General features: G+C 37.7%; 1 protein-coding gene across 1 annotated transcript in view; it reads left to right on the top strand.

Annotated features, from left to right (window-relative positions):
- DENND1A (DENN/MADD domain containing 1A) overlaps window positions 1-27503 on the top strand; it is a 462953-nt gene that overhangs the window by 112707 nt on the left and 322743 nt on the right. Inside the window, exon 4 of the mRNA XM_008568329.1 lies at window positions 6822-6941. Coding sequence (XP_008566551.1) covers window positions 6822-6941 — 120 coding nt within the window. The remainder of the gene's footprint in view (window positions 1-6821; window positions 6942-27503) is intronic.

Below are 27503 nucleotides of genomic sequence, written 5' to 3' on the forward strand. Positions count from 1 at the left end.
GGGGGGGGGGGGGGGGGAAGAAGATATAACAACTATACCGTTTTGAAGTTGTTACAACAAGCAAACGGAAAGGACATTCTTGTGGGGGAGGGGAGCGAGGGAGGAGGGGGGGAGGTGTTGGTGATGGGCCATAATAATCATATACATTGTATATTGACAAAATAAAAATTTAATGAAAAAAAAATAAAAAATAAAAGTTCAGGATGTAACTGCTAATACAAATGTAGTTAAAATGTTACTTATCATTTTATTATGTTAAATGTTATGTGCCAGGCATTGTGCTGCGTTCTTTTCTGCACTGACAGGTTATACATTTGCAAGACTACCATTATCATCATGCCACATATGAGGAAACAGCAGCTCAGATGGGTTCAGTAACTTGCCCAAGGTCCCACTACTACTAAGTGGTAGAACTGCTTTTGGGTAGAACCCATTTGTCTGACCTCCAATTCCACCATACTATTTCTGTGATACCAGACTGCCTCCATTAGATCTATCTAAGGATAAATAACCAAAACTTTTTTATTTATTTCAAAAGCAATATATATTTATTGTAGAAAAGTAGAAAATTGAGGTAACTGAAGAAAATGAAACTCATGCAGACAAGCTTAGCGCATTAGTGTGTCTCTTCCCAGACCTCTCCTCTGTATGTTCACCCTGCTCTACTTTTCAAACCTGAATCAATTTGGTCCACTCTAGTCCCTTGGTTTAGCTTAAACTATGGGTTTAGCTGTGCCCCATGATTTTTTTCTACAGTATCAGATAACCATGAAGCAATTGGGCCTTAGTGGACAGAGCACTGGGGGTAGCAACAAGGAGAATAGAGTTTTTAGTTTTGATTCTACCACTTACTTGCTCTATGCTGTGAGGCAAGTGACTTCTCTGACTGTCTTTGTTTCCTCATGGATAAAAACAAGGGAGTTAGATTAGGTCTCTGTCGTTCCTTCTGGTTTTGATACTTGTTAATTCGACAGTTATGATTCATGTTTACTTTGTCAGGCTCATTTTTACTTTGTCAGGCTCCCTACGAAGGGAGTAGACAGATCTCTGTTCTTGGAATTGTTCAGTTAGTTTCTTGAGCAGGTAGGCATTGCCTTATGTCTGGCAGTGTGTGACCTCCTTGTTGGTCCCCAGACATTTTGGGTCAGTGTCATTCTTGCCACTCGGATCTTTGGGGGAGGTGAGAAACTTGAGGCTTAGGCAGATGAAAGGTGTGTTTATGGAAGGAAGCTTTGAGGCTCATGGAACTGAAGATTGGGAGATGTGGTGGTTTAATAAAGCTTAATTCCTGCGTAACATCCCATATGCACAGAAGGAAAGGAGAAGCAGCTGTTAGGGGTGGCTTACAGTTGATGGCTCAACAGATACTTGTTAGTAAGCTATGATGAATAGAGTGACACAATGTTGCAGTTCCATCTCTTGAATTTTATAATTGCATGGGAATTATTTTCCTTGTGTACCTACTGTATGCTAGTTACTTTGTATATATTATTTCTAATCCTCAAAACTATGCAAAGTGGTTATTATTTTGTTGATAGTACAGATTAGATCAGAGAGGTATAATAATGTGCCTGTGCTCACATAGCTAGTGAGTAGCATATCTGGGATTCTAATCTAAAGTCTGGACCTTAATGTTTCATCTGCTCTCTCCTGCAACATAAATTTCTGCCTTTCCCAACGGCTTAAAAACGAATTCTGGTATTCCTCCATCCTAAAAAGAATACCCACCTTTGACGCTTCATTCCTGTTTGATTACTGTCTGATTCTCTCCTTGGAAGAGTTATCTACACACTGCAATTTATCCCTTAGCCCTTTTCAGTCTGTCTTCTGCTTCTGTCATTCAACTAGAGCTGTTCTTATCAAGGACATTTTTTCTCTTCTCATCTTGATGCATCAGTAAGTTGACCACTCTCTCCTGTTTATTCTGCCTGGTTTTTCTCCTTTTTTTTTCTTTGATAATCTCTTCTCTACTCATCCTCTGAATTGATGTTTCTGTAAATTAGTCCTAGATTCTCTTTTGTTTCCCTGTACCCTCTCCCCAAGTGATCTCATTCTTTACCATGCTGTTAAATACCATCTGTATATAGGTGACTTTCAAATTTATAGCTCTAATCCAAATGTTTCCTCTGATTTCCTAACTAGTATGTTCAGCTCTGTACCTGACATTTCTATTTAGATGTTTTACAGACCTCTCAGACTTAACATATCCCAAATGGAACTCTTGGCTCTCCCCGCAAACTTGCTAGTCTTTCCTATCATCAAATGGTAATATTCTGCCTTTTGCTCCTTAATTGACAGTCCATCTGCAAGCCTATTATTCATACCTGCTAGTTATAACTTGAACTACCCACCTGTCTCCATCTCTACTTTCCCTACATGAGTTAAACCACCATCCAGTCTCACCTGTACTACTGCAGCAGCCTCCTGATTTTCTCTGCTCTTACTTCTGCCTTTTTCCAAACTGTCCTCTGTGTAAGAGATCAAATTTTTGAAACTATAAACCAGACTGTTTTTCTCTTGATTAAAACCATTTGATGGCTTTCCATTGCCTTTGCAAAAAAAAAAAAAAAAAATCCTATTACCGTAACCTGTGGGGCTCTCTGCATGATCTGGCGCTTGCTTTATCTAGCACTTCCATATGGTGCCATTTTCCTCTTTATCTGTTTCCTTTGCTTTAGCTGTACTGGTGTCCTTTTAGTTCCTTGAACATGCCTAGCTCTTTCAGCCCCCAGAATCTTTGCACAGCTCTTTTCTCTGCCTGAAATACCCAATTCTCTGCTCCTTGAGTGGCTATTCCATCTCATCCTTTCGGTCAATATTGTTGCCATCTCTGAGAAGCTGCCTCTGACCACATTATCTCAGTAGGGCCGTTCCTTCTCTTCCATTTTCTTCTATTTTTGTTCCTTTCTTGGTTTTATAATAACACTATTACAAGCCATATGTTTTATGGTATACTTGTTTTATTCCTCTCCAAGTAGAAAGTAAGTTCTACAAGGGCAGGGGCCCTGTCTGTATTGTTCAATGTTGTATATACAGCACTCATTACAGGGCACAGTGTAGTTGTACCTGAGTTTACAAAATGGACAGCTAAACTTAAAGTGAGGCTGACATGTAAAATCTTATTTCTTACCAGAAGACTGTTATCAAACTGTCCAACCACATGCTTCATACCATTCTTACACTGTACCTGTAAACAACTTCAAGATGAAGTAAAATGCTGCTGGAGAAGCCTTGATAGGCAGTTAAAAGGCAGCATGAAGGTTAAAGGCTGTGGTTTCACTGGTCATTGCTTTTCTCCTGTTTTCCATATTCACCCAGATATGGGAAGCACAGCTAAGGGTGGTCTTGGCCCTGGTCTTCTTGATTCAGTTCTGGGGATACTCAAATTTGATTTCCCTAGCTTAGTCAGAAGTAGTATATTCCATTTGCTGAAACAACTATCTGAATTCCTCACATACCTTAGTTCCTTAAACTGAGTTGGAAGATTCTGAGGGAGTGTTTTCATTGTGCTTAGTGCAGAGTGGCAGAATGGAAAGGACACTGAACCAGAAGTTGGCTTGGATTTTTGTCCTCGTTCTGATTAGTTTGGAAAACAAACAAAACCCTAAGCCTCAGTTTTGCCATCTGTAAAACAGGATAATTGGGTGAGATGGTTTCTAAGTTTCCTTCCAGCTTTAATCGTTGTGAAATCTCCGGTTCCTGTAGAAATTATGGATGCTCATACTGGAGGTAAACACAGAAACTTCAGCCTTTAAGGAAGCAGACCCTCTCCATAAAGTCGTTTTTATGGAGTAATAGTGAACACTCCCATGGATACCTCAGCAAGTAGAGAGAGAGGAAATGATAAATTCCTTGGAGATTCAGAACCCTTCATATTAACCTCTGTTTGACTGCCATTGCCAGACTTCTAGTTTATTGGAAATTGTCGACGGAAAAAATATTTTAGAGTCTACTGGTTTGGGGCTTTTGATGACTTTTGTCTTACAGGAATTAAAAAGGTGAACCAACTGAGGATAATAAGTATCTCCTTCTAAACTGTGGCACCCCAAAAAGAATCTTTTTCCCTTTAATTCAAACATGAGTCTCTTGGTCACCCAGAGGCCTACACTTTACTGCAAAAATGCAACAGACAAGAGAGAAAAGCAGACTTACTTTTCCACTCATAAGTATTATAAATCTGCGTCAATCAGGAAGATTCTAAGCAAGTGCATGATTTTAATGTGAATTTTAGTTTTCATTTAGTTAGTAACAGCTTGCATCCCTTTTATTAATTGTTCCTACTATGGACTGGCCTTTATACTAAATGCTCATCCCACATGCTCCCAAAATATCCTTTGGGTTAGGTGGTAGTTCTCATTGTTATTTCAGGTGAAGAAATGGAGGTGCATAGAGGTTTTAAGTAACTTGCTAAATTAAGGCCCAGCTAGCAAGTGATGGAGTTGGAATGTGAACTAAGTAAATGAGTAATGAATCCTTCTTTGAGCCTACAGTGCAGCTAAACACATTTTCAGTATTTTTAATGGTAGTGGAAAGATAGTAGGAAATTAATGATACCTGATTCACCAGTCAAGTTGTCTTCATTCTGTGTCCTTTTCATAGAGATCTTGGGTATTTTATTTTCATCCAGTCTTATTGATACCCTTCCCTTCTAGGACGCTACTCAGAGAGTATTCATTTTACATAGTCTCAAACAGTAGAAGTGAACTCAAACAGTGGGTTAAAATAATGAACAGTCATATTTTCTATGATCACATAATTGTATTTTTACAAAAGCATGACCTTATTTGTAGCTTAGAATCATACAGACCTGTTGCTTTAAATATTTTAATAAAACAGGTTTTCCCCCTCCCCCACTGAGGCCCACTTTTCTCCCCAATCATTTTAATTATGTGAGCTAGAATCCTGTTTCTCACACATCTTCAGTTCTCAACCTTGTTAAAATTAATCATATAATCCCCTTTAAAACATAGTATTAAATCACCATAGTAACACAGTATCCAAGCTTTATAGATAAAACATAACAGCCATAAGAAGGTAGCGTTTGGTGTCCCCTTGACAGCTCTATAACTTTTATAGAAATGTGTTCCTTCTCTTGGCTGTGTAAGGTGGAGGGATAGCATTACTTACACCTGCTTTATTACCATGTTGCTTTTAAATTGCCACCTTGTTTTTGTTCACCTTCCTAGTTAAATAAGGAGAGTGAAACTCTTTTCTTTATGAATTATTTTTTCCTACTTTCTAACCACTCTCCAAGGGATGGAATTGTTTCCTTAAATGTGACCAGGCAGGGTCCATTGACCTTTGTACTGGGATGCCTTGAAAATCCCTTTAATTTTAATTTCCTTATGTGGCTTGTATAAGGGAGTTTTAGAAAGAAAGGTTACCCTGTATTTGAAAACTTAATTCATATTCTATCCAAAGACTCAATAGGAATTCTTCCTTTGGAACAGACCTGGTAAACCATGATTTTTCACTTCCAATGATAATTTATAAAGTAAATTATACATTTGTGGTAGCATCGATTTGAATATTTTTATCAATATGAATATACTTTGTAAAATACAATATGAGTTGATGAGTTCCTTTGAATAATGTCAAATTCTGAAATATTGTTAGTATAGATTTATGTATTAGAATTTGGAATGTTTAAGTTGTTAAAAAGGAATTGAATCCATGCTAATTGGTAAATTGATTTTTGGATTTTTAAACATTTTGTAACTTAAAAAACGTTTATAGATTAATCTGATTAGTACTATGCTTTTTAATTTTTTTAAAAATAGTTATTTTCTATTTTATGTTGCTTTTACATGTGGCTTATTTTTTAATTGATGCAGGAATTTTTTTTCCCTGTCTTTCTTTACAACATTGTCTCCATTCTTAGAAAGCACCTTGCAATGTTAGACTTCTTGGTATTTCTCTGTCCTCTAGAATATGAAATACATTCCTTCTAAATCCAGAAATTATGAGAGATAACAGAAATTTAGGAAAATAACACTCAACCTTGTCCTTTTTTCTTTCCAGTTTGAATTCTAGCTCCTTCCCTTAGTAGCTCTGTGAACTTGATTCAGTTACCTACCTATTTTGTCCTTTGGTTTCCTTTTCTGTAACATGGAAATATCATCTAAATTCCAGAGTTGCTGTGAGAGTAAACGAGATGGTATACATCAGGTGTCTAACTTTGTGGCTGGCAAATGGTAGACACTTAAATTTTGCTGTTGCAATCACTGTTATTTTCAGAACTAGAGGAGTTATCAGGTGAGCATTACTAACAGCAAACTCTAGGAGTGACCTTTGGAATCAGAGCCAGGTTTAAAATCCCGCTTTTTGCTACTTACCAGCTGAGACCTTAGGCAATGCCTCTCTAGACTATTTCTTCATCTATAAAATGAGGTTAATAGAATGTACCTTTCAGGATGGGCTGATTAACAGAGTTACCTCAGGGCCTGAACTCAATAAGGGGAAGGTCTGATAGCTCTGATGATTTTGGCTTCTGAGGTGGTCACTAGAACAGGCTGCTGGCTGTCTTTTTTTTTTTTTTTTTTTTTTTCCAACAAGGTCTGATAGCTCTGATGATTTGGGCTTCTGAGGTGGTCACTAGAACAGGCTGCTGGCTGGCTTTTTTTTTTTTTTTTTTTTTTTTTTTTTTTTTTTTCCAACTAGCTCACAGTCTGTTTCCTTGAAGTGTGTAAATTTTAAGTTCATTTATAAAGAATTCCACAGAGAGAGGAAATGTTACAGGTTCAACGACTTGTCATGATTAGATACTTTATCAAGAAACTTACTGCACATTCATTTTTCCCTTTGTTCTGTCTTGGCCACAGCCTCACAGTTAGCCAAGTTGGCCAGAACTTCACATTCGTGCTCACTGACATTGACAGCAAACAGAGATTCGGGTTTTGCCGCTTATCTTCAGGAGCGAAGAGTTGCTTCTGTATCTTAAGGTAAGGGAGAATGGCTTTGGCTATTGGCTCATTCTGTGAAACAATATCAGCTTCTGTGTTGTTCTTCTGTAATTAAATTTTCCAGCTGTTCTTTTTATTTTCCTATCTGTCTCCCCCAAGTCACTGCACTTGGGGAGAAGGACTTCACAGTGTTGTTCTTGCACTTTACGTTCCGCAGATAATTGCATTTATTTATTTGTATCACATCCCCTGGGTGGGAAAGGGACCATTGCTTCTGTGTAGTATGTGGAAGCTGGAGAGTCAGCATGGCTTCGGTTCCTCCTGCTGTTATCTGGAGCTGTCAGAAATTAGCCTGTTAGGCTTTCCCTTGGACATTTTGTGTATGTAAGATTATTAATAAAGTATGTGTCTGTAGCTCAGGATGTCTTACAGACTCAGATTGTGTCCTCCTCAAAGTTATACCCTGGTCCCCTTTGGGTCAGTGTGTGAATAACTTTTTCCAACTCGGGTACCTCTGTACAGGTTTGAAAAAAGTGCAGAATCCTGTAAGATCTTAAGAATCTTAGGGTCCTCTAAAATTCCCTTCATACAGCAGAGCCACGCTTGCTTAATGCTCTGTTTCTTCCTGCTAGAGGGGTAAAGCATGTTCTGGGGTGGGAGGATGTGTGGAAATCCGATTTTGGAGCTGCTGGCTCTGTGGGCTCCTGCTGGGCGCCTCCTGAGGGGGAAGTAAAGGCATCCCACACACTCTCCTCTCCATCTGCCTCAGTTAAGTAGGTGTCAGAGGGGCCTGCCTCCTGTCTCTCTCTGCTCATGTGAAGCAGCCTGGGGCAGGGCAGCAGGGAGGTGCCCTTGACAAAACCCGGGCCCCCAGTCTTGAGCTTGGGCATAAAAGGCCAGACCCTCTATGGATTCCAGAAAGGGTAGTTCTCTGCTGCACTTAGTCTTTGCACTTTCTTCTTCTTCTCACCAGGAAAAGACCCCCTCCCCCTCCATAGTCCACCAAACCCACACACCCTCACACCATAGAGGGAGAGGGGGCTGACTTTTAAAGTTTCTTTGCTCACTGTCAATCTGGACAGCTACAAGTTTGCGTTTCTCTACATTAATCTTATTATCATTATTGTTTTTAATCAGTAAAGTCAATGATCTTCTGTACCAAGGCATAGCATTTGTAATGTAGGCACTAGAGGACAACTGCTGGAGAGACCTTAGGAAGGAGGTACCACCTGGCTGCTATGGGAGATTAAACGTGTGCAGCTGCTCTAAAGCACACCTCAGGAGCCCAGGCCCAAGGATTACCTGCCCAGAGTATTAGACTTTGATGTAAATGATTATTTACTTTTTGACTTAATAATGTGGTCTTTTTTTTTCTTTTTAAAGAAAATTTTCTCTTCCATTTTTGTCTTTTATATATCTGCCTTGGCCAGGACATTGCATATTTATATATTCATATGAAGGAGGTGAGGGATTAAACCAAGTTCTTGAAGTTTTACACAAAGGTTTTTCCCATATATTTTGGGTTACAATGTTTCTTTCTTCCAAGCTGTGTGTGTGTGTGTGTGTGTGTGTGTGTGTGTGTGTGTGTGCGTACGTACTCTAAACTGGCACTGTCCCACTCACTAACCTGTTTTTTTTCTTTTTAAATGTAGATTAAAAATTGCTCTCCTCTTATTCTGGTGTTTAACTTTGTGTGCCTATATGTAGGGTCATGGATTTTGTTTTGCTAGAAGCCAGTTGAACAGCCTTCATACGTTCTTCATTTGGAATGAAAAATACCAGCCATTGGTGTGTTTTCTATCTGTTATACTAGCTTGGAACAATGGAGAAAAATTTGGTGGGTTAATTCATTTGTTTCTCAGCCCTTAATTGAATGCTTACTATTAGCTAGTCTCTGCCCTTGAGAAGTTCCCAGAATAGCTGGGGAGATGGATGATCACACTACAGTATGCTATATATAATACATAGAATGATCCCAGGGCATACTGTTTTCTTACTATTGATTTTCTAGTGCCAGAGGATGGTGATTGTGGTTAAAAATAAAGAGTCCTATATGAATTCTGGAATGTACATTTTATGAGTATTTAACATAAGGGGGGAAAAGCCCTCTTTATCTTATCCAGCTTGTGTATATATGAAGGGCACACAAAGTGGCACTTCCCTGTGTTTGGTTTGGGACCATTAACAGGTTGAGACTAACATATAAATGGAAGAGTTTACTGTGAAACGTGGACCACTGGTTGACAGCATGTCCAGGAGGAAGTGGAGAGGTCTGCCAAGAGAATGGGGCATAATTTGGGTTTGGATTAGATTATTATCATTGTCCTCTTTTTGTGCTTAGTCTCCTTGCTTTCGTCAGATACTTTTTCTTTATTTAACCTGTGCCTTGATGTCCCGTCACCCTTCGCACTGTGCTCAGGGCTACCTGCTCAGAAGCCACCTGTGTTTTTGCTTTCCATTCCTTCTTGTGTAGCTCCCAGTAATGGCGTCTATGCAGACATAGCTTCTGCTGTTCGAGAATTTAGTTTCTTTCTTTTTTTTTTTTTTTTGTCTTTTTTCCTGTCCGGCAACGGATCGCAACCCTCAGTGTCGTGCCTGTACTGGACCGGGACCGGCAACGGGATCGTTGCGCCCGCACCTCGCTCAGCCAGTGAGCGGGAACCGGTCTGTATGTGGGATCCAAACCCTCGGCGGGAGCGCCACCTCGCTCCCAAGTGGCGCACTGTAGCAGTGCACCACCGGGCCGGCCCCCAGAATTTAGTTTCTTAGGGTCATTTGCTCTCTGCCTGATCTCTCAAGCTTACATACTTCCTGGCCCATATAAGCCACTGTACTTTCTTTGCCTTCACACATCTACTCGTCCTCCCAGATTCAGCATAAGTACTTCCTCAGAGTAGACTTCCCAAGGCAGAGGTAATCATTCCCTCCCCTGGGCACACTCGGCATGCTCTGCATACTTTCGTTATACATTCATAGCCTTGATCTTCCTGTGCCTTTCTCCTATTGGACAGTCAACTCTTTAGGGGTTAAGACTATGTCTTAATCAACTATGTATCTCCAGCACTTAGTGTAGTGCTTGACCAAAACTTGTATGCATGGTATCCAGAGAAAGGGAGATGCATCAAGAATGGACGGACAGGGCACTGAAGGCTCTGAATGAGAGGACGGGCTTCATGGGATATTAGTTCAAAGAGGAAATAGGTAGTACAGTTATTTGCAGAAGCATGGTTCATATTATCAGACTCATTTCATACTAGTTGTAACAGGTGCACCTTTGAATCTCACAGTGGAGGTCCAATGTCGAGTAATGGGCATTATGCCCATTCAAGACTGGGCCATCTGTATTACAAAATTTAAACTTAATTTCACAATGAAATGTTCTTAGATGTCCTTTATACAATATAACTTGCTTATTAGGTTCATTTTTATTTTCTGTCCATTCCCACTAGAATGTAAGCTCCATGAAAGTTGGAAATTTTTTTTCTGTTTTCACAAATACATTCAAAGTTTATTGAAGAATATCAGGTGAATAGTAGGCAGTTAGTAATACTTGTTTTGTGAAAGAATGAATCCTTGGGAAATAAGCCCATATTTATTAAAGCAAATTTTTTTTAGTTGGTTTGAACTCTTGTCACCACCTAATCTTGACAGAAATGTAGTTGTACTAGAGTATAAACAAGTACCATTTACACAAATACCACTATAAAGTCAAATGCATTATTTCCTCCCACAGTTGACTGGTTCCTACTATTAAAGGATTTTACTTCTTGAGATTCACCATAATATTAAATTAGTTGCTGGATGGTAGTTAATACTAAACTAAAAGCACCAGCTACCAGAACAATAGTTATGGGTAAGTTAGTTGTTATTTATTACAAACCCAGGAATATGAGAGGAGTTTAGCATTTTCAGATTGTGCCATCTGAGTCTGGGGTGGTATATGCATTTACTTCTGAAATCTTTTAGTATTATAAAACAAAGTGACCTAGAACTGAAATTTTTCATGACTTCTGATTTGCCCAAATGGCACATACCCCATTAAGGCCAAAACTGAAATGAAATATGCTATTTCTAGCCAACTTCTGGTTTTGGATCAACAGAAGGAGCTCAGGAGTTCTAAGCCATAAATTTGTTGTTTGGGGGTTATAGAAGATAAGTTATACAATAATTAAATTTCTTTAGTCTTTATAAAGGAACTTTACAGATATTCTCCTTTATTTATAGGGATCTTATTTGAGCTCTCAAGAAAGCATAAGCAACTATTCTTGCACCCACATAAAACTGTTTGGAACCTATTATGCATTTTGTGAAGAAACAACTTTTTTTAATCTAGATATTTTCTAAATTTAATGTTTTAAATTCTTATTCAGTTAAAAAGTATTTGAGTACCTAGTATATACCTGGAATAAGCAATACATAACACATAGTGACCTTTATTTACCTAGAGGCCCCTTAAAATAGACACAGAGATGTAGCCCCAGCTCCCCATCTGAGAGCCTTTCAATGTGTCATGTTCATCCAAGATTTTGATGAGCTGAACTTTCTGAACTTGGTATTACAAAATGAAAATGATAAGCCCTTTTTGTCATTTACCAAATATAAAACTGAATACACTTCTAGATCTGCTGTTCCCAGGCCACCCCCGATTCTGATATCCATCTCCCATTTCCCTTCTGCTACCCTTACTGTCTTTGAAACTGCTCAATCTTTGGGAAGGGAATATGTAAACAAGTAATTTAAATATCATATGATAAGTGTTATTTAAAGAAATATATATATGCAAGATTCTTTGGCATCACAGATTAGGCAGTGCCCATCTCTAACGTGGAGAATCAGGGAAAGTGTTGCTGATGGGTTCCAGTTACAGAATCAGAGGGGGCTTGCTTGGAGGAGAATAGGAGAAAAGCTCTCTCTATTCAGTATGAACTGGTGTGCAAAGGCCCTGAGAAATGACAGGTATAGCAAGATGAAAGAAGGCTGATGAGAGGGTAGTAGCAAGAGGTGATGCTTCAGAAATCTTGGGGCCAGATTGTTGAAAGTACTTCAAGTATGTCCACCATTTATACATAGCACATGGAAGGCCATGGGATGGTTTTGGACAGACATTAGAAATACTGGTGTTTGTAGACCAAGACTAAAGTGGTTTTTTGTACGCAAAACGTGCTTGGGTTTTTCTGGTTATTGTCAGAAGGGATGCTGCACATCACTTTGGGAGTAGCACCCTGATTTAAACTGAATTTTTTCAAACCTTAACATCAGTGGGTCTTTTTAGTTTTTTAGAAAACAATGTTTCTGCACCCTAATTGGACAGTGATTGCCCTTCTTTCCATGCTAATTGGCATATGGACTTGTTTTTAAATACGAATGGTGTAAGGTGAGAACCTTCTTTCGTCTGGAGCACTTTCTGACCTAATGTCAGGAACAACCATTGTACCTTTTTCATCTGTATTGTACTCATTTCTACTATAAACACAGAATAGCTTAGTTTTTACAGAAAGAAAAGGAAGCTAGAAGTAATAAAGGAATCTGGTTTTAAGAACTTTGGCTTCCCTCTCTAACTGTTCCAGTGTTTTTTAAACACATACAGTTCAGGAGAAAAATCAAAGGACTCTGTTTCCTCAGTCAGGTGCGGTGGCAGAAGCCCTTTTGGATTGTGTGTTAGCTGCTTTAGTTTAAAATAAGTGTTTGGGGGTGGGGGAAGGAGTTGGGAGGAAGGCTGTGGGGACAGCTCCCAGATTTTTACCTTAAAAGCAGGTGCTGCTGAAATATTCCAGAAACAGATGGAATCTCCTATTCTTGTTTTAAGCTATTTATGGTTGTCTCGCCTGAGGGTACCCTGCTATACAAAATGCACAGCCTGATGTTTGAGGGCAGTTTGGGCATCAAAGCTGGGGCCCCTCTGGGAGAAATCAGCCTTTCTTCCCAATGCCTTAAATGCCATCCTGGAAACCTGGATCTTTCATACTGTTTAACAGAGGACTTTCCTCTGCTTTTCAAATGTTTCCGTCTCTCTGGAGCTGGTTTGATTTCTTTTTAGTTCTCTTAAAAGTAAGATGAGTTCTGTGGTGTTCTTGATTTCTGGATGGTCAGTTGGGAGAAGGCCCTATGGCTATGGCAGATTTCAAATGTTTCCGTCTCTCTGGAGCTGGTTTGATTTCTTTTTAGTTCTCTTAAAAGTAAGATGAGTACTGTGGTGTTCTTGATTTCTGGATGGTCAGTTGGGAGAAGGCCCTATGGCTATGGCAGATTTATAATTCCACCCATTGTGGGTCCTGAGACATGGCTTCTGTCAGAAGCCAAACCCATGGGATGGACTCAGAGAGGCTGAGGCCCCAGGCCCTTTCTGAGCCCCTTGGTATTTTGAAAGACTTGCATGATGGGGTGTGCTCATCAGTACATCACTTTGTGGGAGGTTTTAACTTTCTTTTCTTAATTAAAAAAAAAAAAATCGGGCCGGCCCGGTGGCGCACTGCTACAGTGCGCTGCTTGGGAAGCGCGGTGGCGCGCCCGCCGAGGGATCGGATCCCACATACAGACCGGCAGCTCGCTGGCTGAGCGAGGTGCGGGAGCAACACCGAGGGTTGCGATCCTGTAGCCGGTCCCGGTCCGGTACGGGAACGACACTGAGGGTTGCGATCCGTTGCCGGTCACGAAAAAAGACAAAAAGGAAAAAAAAAAATGAAGTGATTGGGGAATGTTGCTTGTTTTCTTGCCATACAGATGCCTTCATGCTTAGAAACATACAATCCTCTAGGGAGCCACACTCAACAATGGTAACAACCTGTAGAGTTTAAGGAAAATCATATTTGAAGTAAGTAAGAGAAATAAATAAAACTGCCCTTGTTCTCCTAGTGGCCTGCTATTGGAGGTTGATTGAAGGGCTGGGAACCTGGACAGTAGGAAGGACAGGTGTGTCTTCTGCAGTTGCAGCCATGGGACTGGCACCAGCAGCCGGCCTCAGGCTGTCTGTCCACTGTAGGAGGAAGTTCCTTTTCTCTACTTGGTCCTTTTCAGCAGAAACCATCCTAGCTCAGACTTTTCTCAAGCAACCTGAGTGCAGGGTTGTGGGGTATTTGAAACTCCAAGTCTTTGGTTAAAATAAGTTTTTCATTTTTGAAACTGAATGAATTACAGACATTATGAGAGACATGGTATTTCCTTACTCTGTTTTGAAAGCAGAGTACTTCTTTGTCTTAATACTCCTGAAGCGTAGTACAAAGCAGCAAATGAAATATTCCCAGAAACTCCAAGAGTGTGGTTGTTTTTTTCTTCCCCATACTTCACTCATCTTGCTACCTCTAGCAACTGCTGCTGATGGCTAATGTTTGGAGAGGGATAGAATAAGTCTAGACACCTCAATATAGAGGATTTGGAGGGGACTGGAGGAATTAGCATTTACTTAATATGCCAGATAGTTTACATAATTCTCATTTACTCTTATAGTAACCTTATGAAAGATTGAGGCTGAGAGACACACATTTGCCCAAGATTTCAGGAGGAGAAAGTGAAGGAATCTGGTTTGAAATCCAAAATCCAACCCAAAACTCATACTCTTAACTCTAAATTTTATCTTCCTGCTACCAAAGCAACCTTTATGTATTTTAAAACATTGTTCACCTCTCTTTATATATTTAGTTTAAAAAGCCAGGATGGATAGTTTGCCTTTGTAGAACGAGCTTAGAGGTGAGCTTAAAGAGCTTTCAGAAATGACGTATAATAGTCCACCCTCGTTTTATAAATGACGAAAATGAGACCTGAGTGAGACTGGAAGATTTTGTCCCATGTTCTTTAGCTGGCTAATGGTAGTCTTCTGCCCTCCAGTCTAGAGTTTTGTCCGTGATATGGCAATGATTCTTCCAACGCAGGAGAATAAGCCTAAGTTCACCTGGATCTAAAGTTTTCCAAGACTCAGTAGCCCTCAGCCTCAAGGAGACACATTCCATTTTGGCTATTATCAGTGCAATTTATGTGAACAATTCAAATATGTGATTATAAGGAAAACGATCAATTCTGTTTAAATATGATGATGCAGGGTGTGTTTGAATGGAAAACCAGTAAAATTGAGTCTGCCTTCTGAACGAAAGTGTCTAATTATTCCATAAGGGACCTTTTTTGGGAGACAGAAAAACATTATATAGGAGAGGACAGTTGGTGCTTTTTGTTGAGTTTGAGTGTCAACAGTTTTTCTTGGGCCTCCCTGCAAGCTAGCCACTTTCCCTTAGCAGCAGCAACAAGCACAAGGCATTTGTCTGAGCCTTATCTTTGCTTTTCACTGGAGGAGGTAGAAGAGAAAATGACTGAAAATAAGACTCACACCTAAAATTGCCCTTTGCTTCTAAGTTGCAGTCTCATTTTAAGAGCAAGATAGATTTGAGAATATAGGAGGAATTTGAATTTACGTTGTCTGGCCCTTTCAGTGATCAGTTTTAGAAGCAGTGGGAAGCCTAACATCTCTCCTTATGGAGAGCCCCTAGAAGACTGCATTGTGCCTTCTGAAATGTGAAGATCTCACAATTTTAACTATCAATTATGAGTTACTTATTTTTAAGATGTTATATTTTGAGATTATGAATATATACGTTCTCATTAGAGGAATTTAGAAAGCTGGAGAAAAGTAAGAAAAGAAATCTATTATCCCAGCACTCTGTTAATGACTAAGGATGTTTCCTTCCTTGAATTGGGATCCTGCTGTAGGTGTAATTTTGTATCTAGCTTCCCTTGTTAAATGAAGCATCTTTACATATCATTAAGTATTCTTTCCTGAGAATGCTTTTGACTACATAATTTGTGTGAGATTGATTTATAGGGAAAGAAGCTCTTAGTAGTCTGAAAAAATATTTCTTGCTAAGATTATATTCTTTTCAAAAATTCATTTGTTATTTTATTTGTCATTCACCTAATTACATTGGGTATTTTTTTGTTAAAAAAACACTCAACTACTCTTTACCTTAATGTGTGAGCTATTACCCAGTTCTTCCCAATGAAGAATAGTTATTAGCTTCTGAAAACAATGAACATAAAAGTATGGAAATAGTATCAAAATCTTAGTTACAACAAGTAGCAATTACTGTGTTTAGTTTACTTTTCCTTTCTATATTTCACTTGGTATATTTCTTCAAAGTTAAGTAGTCCTTTTTATTAGCATGAGTTGTATTGTAAAATGCAAAAAAATTATGTGATATAAAAGGAATACTTTTAAAGTTAGATAGAAAAATAATTTTGATTTCAGAATATATTACATTCTTAAAACTTTATGTAGAAACTTACGAAATTTTTAAATGTAGAGAAAATTAAGTTATATAGTATAGTATATAATGGAAATTAAATGGGTTTTTATTTCCTATTCATGGGACTTGAAACTACCAGTAATCTTAAACAAAACCAAGGGTAATTGTTGTCCTTTAAGTCAATTCACAGCTGTTAGACTATCGCATGGAGATGTTTAATCTCTTATTTATAATACAAAGCAATATTTATTAAAAAATTAATTCTGAGAGACATCATTTATGGTTTCTAATCCATTCTGTTTCAGATGCCTTTGAAGTAAAGTGGGTGGAGCTTTGTATGTGGGGTTAATTGTTCCATTGTTCACTTATTCAGTCTGGTATTTTAACTAGCTTTTTATATGTATTAATGAGCCCAAAATGCAGCAAAAATTGGCTTTAAAAAACTTAACATTAAAAAGAAATGTATTTAAAAGCATGGTGGAAAAAGAAGTTGTGTGAAATTCAGTGTCCTGTACTTTGTTGCCTGAGCTCCTGCAATGACTGGTGATTGGTTTCCCTTTTTTTTTTAAAAAAAATAATTCTGTTCCCATAGCAAAAACAAAAAGTCTTTAGGGGGTTAAAAAAAAAAAAAAAGCTGCTGCAAACAAAAACTACCCCAAGCCCAGAAAGACTCTAAAGAATATATGTTAGTGTGCTGTTATCTGCTGACCTACGATTATTTACTGTCACTCTTATAAATTTTGTAATTTTAGAGAAATTTTAGTTTGTACCTTTTCTATTATTAGATGAAAATATACTAAATGTTGTTCGTCCTCGTTGAGTAAAGATAATCATTGTCTCCTGACCACAGAAATAATACTTGTTTTGATTTTTTTTTTTTTGTATGCTATTAAAATTATTTGAAGAAATAGTTTAACTTTCAGGAACTCCTCTGAACTTGTTCTTTCCTTAGATTGAGTACTTCCTTTAAAAAAAAAAAACCTTTAAAAAGTAATTCCTTTAAAAATCTTTCTTTTAAAAACTGCATTTATAATAAAAGTTTTTACTTATCCATCATTTGTCCTGTGTCTTAGTTACCTCAATGGTAAATTGAGGGTAATACTAATTCAGAACAGTGTTGTGAGGAGTAAATAAAATAGTGAGTATTTGACAAAGTTCTTTGTATATTATATCTACTGTGTAAATGTTAAACTACTATCTTGTGCCTTCCTTTTATAAACTGAAATATAACCTGCAAACATAAAAGGGCACTGTGTTTAAATATATAAATGTACACACACGTAAGTAATTATACAGTAAATACCCATGTAATCACCATCTAGGTTAAGAAATTGCTAGCATCCCATTATTAATTTTTCACCTGTGCATACATCCCTAAATCATATATTATAGCCTTGTCTGATTTTGTACTCTGTATGAGTTGCATTATACAATTTGGAATGGTTATTTTCAGTCTTACTTCTTTTGCTTAACTTTTGAAATTCATCCATGCTACTGCTTTTAGTTGTGGTTTGTTTTCTTTGCTTTATGGTGTTCTGTTTGTATGGCCATAGCACAGTTTGCTTATGCATTCAACTGTAGGTGGTCATTGGACTGTTTTCAGCTTGTGGCTTTTATGAACATTCTTGAAGGGTGTCCTGGTGCACATAGGGACAAACTTCTTCTGTATATGTTCATACATCTAGGAGTTAAATAGCTATGTCATAGGATATGTATATTTTCACCTTTATTGGGATAATGCCAAATTGTCTTCTGAAGTGGCTATACCATTTTATGATTCTGCCAGCTGTGTGTGAGCGTTTCACAGGGCCACACTACTGCCACTTGCTCCTTGCTTTTTAAAGAAAACATGCCAGCATGCACTTCTCCTTTCTTAAAGCCACGAGAGCTAGGTATTGTTGCCCTTCTTTACTTCCCTAGAGATTAATCTGGCCTCATTTTCTGCAGAGGCATTGCTAGAGAAGGAGGCAGTCCCTGGAGTTGTGAGAGAAAAGAAGCTCATACCAGAAAGGTAAAATGAGTTACAAGGTGGTGTGGCATAAAGAGCATGGTCTGGAGTCAGAGCACGGCTTGTACCCCAGTCCTCCTGATTTGGAAGTGTGTTTTGAGTACTTCATTTCTTCTTTCTGAGCCTTAATTTCCTCATAAGTACTTTCTTGATGAGGATTAGAGTTAATATAGGTAAAGGATCTTGGCAAGATAGTCATTGGCACCTCACAGTTTCACCCAGTGAAGGAGTTATTGTTTTCTAAGAGTGTCGGACCAACATGGCTTAAAATGGTTCAACATTCTTGGAAAACAATTGACATATATATTCAAAACCTTTAAAATCATTCCCACTTTTGGGAATCTGTTCTAAGGAAAACTCAGAAATATATGTGCAAGGATATTTAGCACAGCATATACAGTGAAAAATTAGAAACAATTTAAAGGCCTAGAAATAGGGAGATAAATTTAATTAGCTACCAGGTGGCCATTAAAATAGTTTTTGGTGATTATTTGATGGTATGAAACACATCCAGGACATAATGTGCAAAAAAAAAAAAAAAAGCAAGAGACAAATCTATATATATGATATAATCTCTCAAATTTGTAAGAAATATGTAGGAAGAAAATGACTTGGGTGATTGGATACCTAAGTATTAACAGTGAGAATAGTTAGGTAGTAAGATCATGGGTGCCTTAAATTTTCTTCTTTGTATCTCTCTAATGATGTAGTTCTTTTGGCAATTTTATTCTACTAAGCTCAATCCACATATTCTTTAATTTGGAAAAATTGTAACTACCTTCATATATCTCATGATTCCAAATAAAGGATAGCACAAATGGTAGTGCTTTAACTACCAAAATGATAACTGATACTCTAGTGTGTATGTGTGTTTCCCCCTAAGTTTGTGGAATGGATTTGAGCTCTGGAATCAGACCTGTGTTCAAATTTTGATTTTACTACTAACTAGCTCTACGAACTTAAGCAAGCCATGTCAACTTTCTGAGCCTCAGTTTCCTCATCTGTAAAATAGAAAATACTTCTCATGGTAGTCTTGAGGATTAAGTGAGGTTTTTTTATGGACACACCACATGCAGTACATGGTACATATTTGGTGCTGAATCCAAAGCAGTTATTCCTATGTTGCTTTGCAAGACTTAAAAATACCATCCATTATAAAATGCACCATTGATGTAAAAACATCTTTTGGGGGGGGAAAAGACTGTTAAATTTTCAGATTGATCCCAAGAAGCATTTTGATTTCAGAAACATTAAGAGTTCATCGTATCTGAGAAATGATTGCATTAATTTCACAGTGGGGTATTTAACATCTGTGCTGCACATTATCACCGTTCTCCACTCACCTAGTTGACCTTCTAATTTTCTCAAATTTTTATCTTATTTGTGTAAAATGACTAGGAACCTATTCCCAATGTGTGCCTCAAACCTGCTTTTATGGCCTCAGGATCTCTGTCATAACCCGTTTTATGCTTTCACAAACTGAGCCCCTGGGGAGCTGTCTGCACTTTTCAGTGTGATCCAGCTGAATTCCTTCCCTTCCCCACTGAAGCCCTTTGATTTGCCAGGTTTTTGTTCATCTACCCTAAGGATGGACTGAGATTGCTGAGCTTGGCCTCTCTTGTGGTGCAAAGTGAGAATTGTTTTTAATTGAGCAGAAACATGTGGAAGGATCAGGAATATCTCAAGGGATTACAGAAAAATTCCAAATTTGTACTACTTACAGCTTGTGTTTAGAACAGGGTCTGCTGGGAATAAATGTTAGTTAGTGTGGCCTGTGACCTTAAAAACTGTTGACATGGACTTCAGCCAGAAACTAGCCACAGACCTCCTTTGTTAAACTCATTCATAGCTCCTTGAAAACTCTAGTCAGTGAAAGTTGCCAGCTCCAATCTAAGCATAGCCTTTTTTTTTTTTTTCCCATGCTTTGGAAACAGAGGACGCCCCTTAACCAGCAAGCCTTCTTTAATAGGACTACATGGCCTAAACGCAATTGGAATTGACAACTTCCTGGCTTGGGTTTGCCAACTGGCAGGGCTGTGAGGCCGAGGGGACAAATAGCGCTGGGGCGCTGTGCACTTGTGTTTATGTATGTGCAGAGGAGACTGAACTCCAGAGCATGGCGATACCCCTTCACTCCAAAAGCAACACTCTGGCCTGAATTGGACACGTCTTCCAAGGGTTCTGGCTGGGATAGACACATCAGAATTTTCTCACTATTTTCTTTTTAAAGGAAAGAAGAAAGAAAATACTGCCCTTTCTTTTTTGATGGGGATGAGCCTGGCCTTTCTCCTCTCTCCTCAGAACCATTGATTTAATCTTCTTTTCATCAATGTTGTGTTGCTCAAACATAGAATAAGAACTTGAAACTCAGATTAAAGAATTATCATTTTTTGGAAGGTGCTCAGCACCTCTTCACTTCAGAGCTTTATTTAGTGAAGTTTAGTTTCCTATCAAGCTGAAGGGGTAACCTTTCCATTTTACTTATTGAGGAACCTGAGGAATGATGAAGCTAAGCAATTTCTTCTCCCCTGCTATCAAAGGGAATCATAAAAAAAGGCCTTAAACAATTTGCTGCCTCTGCAAACCAGCATAGTAACTGAGACTAGAAACTAATATTTTTCCTAGTTCTTGCCTTTAATCCAGAAGATTACATTGTCTGAAATATATTATCTGAAATTTTGAGAAATGGATAAACTAATCAGGCCAAAAAGAGGAAGCTGTTATTTTGCTTACAAAGTTTGTTTATTTTAAAGCTGTTAACATGTTGATGATAGATAGGAAAGCTATCTTAGTTATTGATTGTCTTCCTGAGATATCTGATCGTATTAGTTCATATCTCTTTCTACTTAACTGCTTAGAAAACTTTGGTTATTGGAGTGGAATATTTATTTCCAGTTTTGCTGTTGAAATTGTTATTTTTAACATAAATACTCTAGCAGACTTATCACTTCTAAAAAGCTGCTGAGGTTTGGCATGATTTCAGCCAGGCATGTGTGAGGAGAAAAAAGGAATGTCATGTTGGCCTAGGAATATGGAAACTTTGAAAGGAGAAATTATATAATTTCTTAGAGAGGGTACAAGAATTTAGATGCAGTTGAGAGAGACCCATAAGAGTATCTGACCCACAGTAGGTGGTCTGTTATGAATGAATAAAAATTGCTTAAAATAACTTGTTTCCCAGTCCCAATATTTGCCTGTACACACACACACACACACACACACACACACACACACACACACAATTTCTCTTCCTGAGCACCTTTAACTTAGAGCATTTATTTCTTCCACAGAAGGTAAGAGACACCATTGTGTTTAATTACCTAACATTCTAAAGCAAAGCTTTTCTATATAATCAGAACTAGATTCAAATTCTGACTTATTAGCCATGTGACAAATCATATCACTTGCCTTGTCTGAACCCCATTTCCCACATCTGTAAAATAAAGATAACAAGACCTACTTTATAAAGTTAACATATATGTAAACCTGTTAAATAAAATATCTAATTCAGGGGTTAGCAACATAGAATATTTTTCTCCAGGAAGGAACTTAATATTTTCCTCATATGCTTCTCTCCTGCTCTCTATTATAGGGAATCATAAGAAGAGGTCTCAAATAATTTTCTACCTCTACAAATCTCCCTGCTCATTCAGGGAAAGTAGTTATTCTGTAGGCCAGTTAAGAGCGATCCAAAGTGTCCCAGACTCTAAATAGAAAATGTATAATAGCCTACGGAAATTGTTGAATGCTTGTTTTCTGTGCCTATACACCATAATAAAAGTAGATTAGATTGTTAGAAAATGTATTTAGATGGGTGATTAAGAAAGCTGGATTCTATTTTTGCTTGCTTTTTTGACAAATAAGGTGGTGATAGTCATCTCAGAACATTAAGCAGTACAGAGAATTATGGAGAATTGTCTGAACTTGTGTTGATTTCCTTTTCACACAGGATTTCCCCTTAAGTGCTGCCATTCTTAAGCACACTTAAAGGTGATTTTACAAAAATTAATTCTAAAACTCCCCAATGTGAGCTGATGAATCCGTTGGGTTTTATAATCTCTGTATTTGTTATGTGAGTCTTACCCTTGGTGTTTTGTGTGAGTAGCAAATTATATGAAGCCCTTTTTCTGTCTATCTCTTACTTACCAGGGGATTAAGAACACTCTGGACAAGGTGGAGGAGGGTGAAGAACTGTGGTGTGTAGAGGAGGGAAGATTATTTGTCAGATTTTATTTTACTGGGATATTTCCCCCCAAGATTTCACAAGATGAGAGTATGTCATCTTTTTTTCTAAAGATTTTCCCCTTAATGTTACCTCATTTTCTAAACTTTCATTAATGGCTCTTTGCAGCTGAAGCAAGTATTTCAGATCTTTCTTGTACTCTCCTCCAGCTGGGAGTGTCTTTCACACATCAAAGGCAGATATGAGCCTCTCATTAAAAGATAGTATGAGTTCATCATCTCAGAAGAGTGGGACCTGAAAACCTGAGATAACTTTCAGCTACAAGTCATATCTAAGCTGGACTGAGATTTTTCTTTGGTTTACCACATTTCTTTTCTCAATTTGTCACTCCCAGATGCTTTAAAATCTGGCTTTCTCCCTCAGTTTTATTTATATCTGAAAATTATCTTTATTCAGAACGGGAAGTTAATTGTAGAGCTTAGGAAAGCTAAATAGTTTACCATATATTTTTAATAAGAAAATCAGGAATCCTGAAGCTTAGGAAGAAAGCCCAGGGTTTGCTTGTTATTTTTCCCTCCTTGTCCTTCTACATACTTTTTGTGCAAGGACTTATTACTCTCTCAGTGCACTGCCTGCTCTAGTGTCTGTAAGGTAATTATTTGAAACTTGTTAAGTCAGCTCTCAAAACTCCACAAATCCCCCTTTTTCCTAACTTTTGCTAATGAAAAGCAGTACTGAAATCAGAGTGGCTGAACAAATTTTTTGAGAGTATGGAGGACAATTGGTTACGTCTCTTAGATTTTATTTTTGAAAACATTTCTAGATCATGGTGAAGGCTGGAATGTTATATTGTAACTACAGGCAGACTAAATGTTTTTAACTCCTGTGAGTATGTGTACATATGCACATGTGAATATTTTACAACAAAGTATTGCAGGTTTCATCATTTGAGTAATAACCACAGCAATCCAGATTAAGCCTCTTGCACAGTATTTACTTTTCTTACTTTGGTCAATTTCAAGCTCTGTGTTAGTATTTTCTAGCCAAAGGTGGAAGTTGTCCCCAGATAAATATTAGGGTGGCCTGCCAGCCAAGTCCCAGGCAACACAGTGAATTACTTTCTTTGATGGTAGAAAGGTCCAGTTCAAGTTGCTCTGAATGGCATTTAACTATAAAACAATAGTCTTAACAAAGTTGCTGGTGTCTTTCAAATGGTTACTTACCAGTAGCCAATTCTTTTGGCACTTTAGGATATGAAGCTTGTTCTACTAATAAATCAGAGTGCAAGCTTTCAGAGCTTTTCATAGCCAATGAGTGGTGAAAGAGGGAAGAGAAAAGTACATATATGTATTGAAAATGCATGAAGTAAAAATGAAAAGCAAGCAAACAAAAACAACATCACCCCCCCCACCCCCTACCCCCTAAGCTGTTGACTTGGCAGTTTTTCATTCTTTATGGCTCTAGGGACAGGTTTAAATGGGGAAAAATTTTTTTATTTTCTTGTGCTGTGTTGAACAGGAAGGCAATGTTTGATGTAATCTGGCCCAGGTGTCAGCAATGTGCAGTCTTGTGATGAGTATTTATCTTCAGGTTTTTACTTCGTAAAAGGAGAATCTGCAAACAATTGATTAGGATTGTAAGTTATATTTGGTGACTTTCTTTGAGATCTTGTGTCTGTAACAAACATACAGATAAATTTAAATATGTTTTAAATTTAATTTCGTTTTAGCTATTAATCTTAAAATCCTCTTTAACAAATTCTGGTTATGAGTCCCCTGATAGACGTTAATATGTTCAGCGCTTTACATTCTGGATATTTTTCCTCTTATTTCAATTTCTCATTTTTCTAGGAAGTTTTCTCAGTTAAGAATATTAAAACTAGTGGGCTCTTTTAAGTGCTCTTTGAAAGAATTTTCTCATATAAATTTCTCAGAAGGATATTTTTACTTTTTGGTTATATAATGGCTTAGAATTTAAATGGCAAAACTTTAATAACAGTTCCCAAAGGCAGTCCATTTACTAACTTTTGAGGTGTGGGGATTGGTTATCTTAAAATTCAGGTGTATTTGGTTTAAGAGTATTGTTTCCAAACTTGCTCATGATTCATACCCATCTATCATCTGTCCCCTTTGGAGTGTTGCCAATGGCTAAATCCTTTGGAGAAAATGGATTTTGAAATTTTCTTTTGGGGATAGGAGGATAGGGAGTCCTGTTATCATATAATACTATTTTAAAAATCACGGAATGCACATGAAAATCTTTTCTTCCATTATGGCTTTTTTTCCAGACACAACTGTGTTTTTTAATAAATTTAATTTGCACTGCTCAGTTATATAGTGAGTTGCCCTTTAAGGGCTGAGTTCAATTAAAGGTTAAACTAAAAACTTTAAAAATATTTTCCATATTAGCTGTCAATAGTAATTCTAACCTAGCACAATAGTAATTCTAACCCAGGCAGGATTACTATACTCCATTAGCTCACCTCATTGGCATCAATGAAATTTTGTTTGTCTTAAAAATACTGAATAAGGTACATTGACAGTCTATAACTTTAAGATTGATAACCTCACAGCATTGGTAGTTAATCAGTTAAGGCAGTCTTCATTGGCATCAGTGTAATCTGTAGGAAAGATTTGGAGTTTTAGGACCTGGGTTCAAGTGTATAGGTATTGCTAATAGGCCAGATGATAGTGGGTGAGATGGCTGATGTTTATCAGTTTCATCTGTAAAATGGGGCAGTTGGACTGGATAGTTGTCAATATCCCCTAAGACTCAAATATTCTGTGATTTAAAAAAAAAAAAAACCAGAATCATCTTATTAAATCCCAATGAGCTCATTAGGGCTTTATTGTCATAATTCATGTTTCTTAGATGATATGTTCGAGATGCATGATCAGAGAGATTACAGAAGTTTTAGTGCAGTTTTGCTAACATAAATATTAGTCTCTACCTACTTATAGTAGGTAGGGTGGCTCTATACTGTTATCTTCTCTTCCCTAACAGCTCTCCCTGGGAAAATGGAGCAAGGGACTTTTTTCTTTCAACAATATAGCATGACCTAGCCTGGAATCCTGATGTAGTAAGAGAAGAACCACTGGCTTAGCAGAGAAGAAACCATGCATCTAGACTCCTGATGGACTCGGAGCCTGTGATGGACTGTGGGTTTGATGCTGGACTTTTCTTTCCCTGTAAAATGGAAATGGTAATACTAGCCCTTCCAAATGCACAGAATAGCTCTTACAGGTCATCTGTTCTCAAATGCTTACCAAAGACCTTCTTTTTATTTAGTTGTGCCTTTAGCCTCAACAGAGACAAAACTGCAACTGGTGTGTGTGGTTATTCTAAAGATTCTCATCAGAACTACTTGTACATCTATGAGTACATTTGTAGAGGCGGTATAATCTGCTAGCTAACTTCATTGATTTTTCTAAAAGGTAGATGTTATTTGGGGAATTCAGAATTCCTGGTTAATAATAAAAAACTTTTTAAAGGAAGTATATCTCACTGCTTACTATTTTGTTACTTGCAAAAGGATAATTTCTAGAAGTCCAGGAAAATACTGAGTTATATATGCAGTGAGGATGATGTGAAAAAAATCCTGAAGCTGGCTTCTTTGACTGGGACTTTAAAAATCACAGAAGCATCATGAAATTTCTGGAAGTGAGTACTGTGGTGTATGTAGTAGAAAGAGCATGCACTTTGGAGACAGACAGGTTTGAGTTTGCTTACCAGCTCATCACTTGCCAGCTTATAATCTTTGTTACCTAACCTCTTGAAACTAGTTATTTTTCCTCCCATCTCTGAAACTCATATATAAGGACCTACCTCAGAGGGTTGTTGTGAGAGACAGTGTTTGCAAATTATTCAATAAAGTGCCTGAAAAATAGTAGAGATTCTATGAATGGTAATTACTCATTTCTCCCTGGATGAACCCATTTATAACACCTAGAAATGCTTATAGTGGAAATAGGAGTATTTTAATCTTTATGAACTAGTTAATATTGGGAAAGTCACTGAGTCTTTAGAAGGATGTGTTCTTTAATTTGTTCCTTGATTCTCTTGGGAGAAAAAACTCCAGAATATAAAATCAGAAGGTTCATGTCCTAGCTCCCATGTATCCATCTATATCTCCATGATGATTTCCTAATTTTTGCGAACTTCTGTTTTCCCATCTATATAATGAGGACAATAATATGTCCCTCAAAATGTGTGAGTGAGGATCAAATAATAACGTTATGACAGTGCTTTGTAGTAACTGATCCCTATATAAGTATTACCTGGTGACGAACTTGAAATCTAATATGGCTTTTTTTTCTTTTACTTCTTAAAAAAAATTTCCCCAGGCTTTGTTCCCAAGCCCTCTCTTGAGATGTGTTGATATGAGAGAATAAGACAGAAATTTGCTATAGTAGATGCCCATCGTGTTTAGAGAATCAAATGCTCTGTACATTCACATACATTATCTCATTCAGTCTTTCCAACAGCCCTGCAAGGGAAAAATTCATCTTTTTTATAGGAAAGGAAAGGGAGCCTCAGAGAATAGTTATTAATTAATATTGTCAGTATTTGAACCTAGCTCTGTCTGACCCTGAAGTCCATGTTTTTTCCACTGTTCTATGCTACGGCCATCCCATACTTTCTGCCTTCTGTGACTTAGGTTAGGGAAACATTTTGGGGTGTCTGTAGGTGCTGGGTACTCACTGTACATGCTGAGGATGCAGCGATATACAAGACACACTTTCCCTACCTTCACATGGCCAAGGGTCTGATAGCAGACACATAATTGAACAATCAGTTATAATATTGAATCCTGATGAAGAAACCTAGATCATTATGTATATGATTAGTCATCTCTGTGTTTTAAACAAGCAATTTCCTCTGAATAGGTGACTTCTATTTGTTCTGGAGTATGACGTTATAATCTCAAAGAAGTAGTTCTGCCTTTTGGGTGAATGTAACATCCTGTATTTCCATAACTTAAAAAACTTGCTAAAATATGCATAAAAACTTTTAACAACTCATATTTATGGAGTGCTTACTATTTGCTGGGTGCTGTCCATGAATTCTCTCATTTAATCCTCATAATGACCTTCTGAGAGGGAGCTGTAGTCTCTATCTTAGAAATGAAGAAACTGGGCTGAGCCCGTGGCGCTGGGGGCGCAGCAGCGCTCCTGCTGCGGGTT

The sequence above is a fragment of the Galeopterus variegatus genome, unplaced genomic scaffold (assembly GCF_000696425.1).
Source record: "Galeopterus variegatus unplaced genomic scaffold, G_variegatus-3.0.2 Scaffold400, whole genome shotgun sequence".
Classification (NCBI taxonomy): domain Eukaryota; kingdom Metazoa; phylum Chordata; class Mammalia; order Dermoptera; family Cynocephalidae; genus Galeopterus; species Galeopterus variegatus.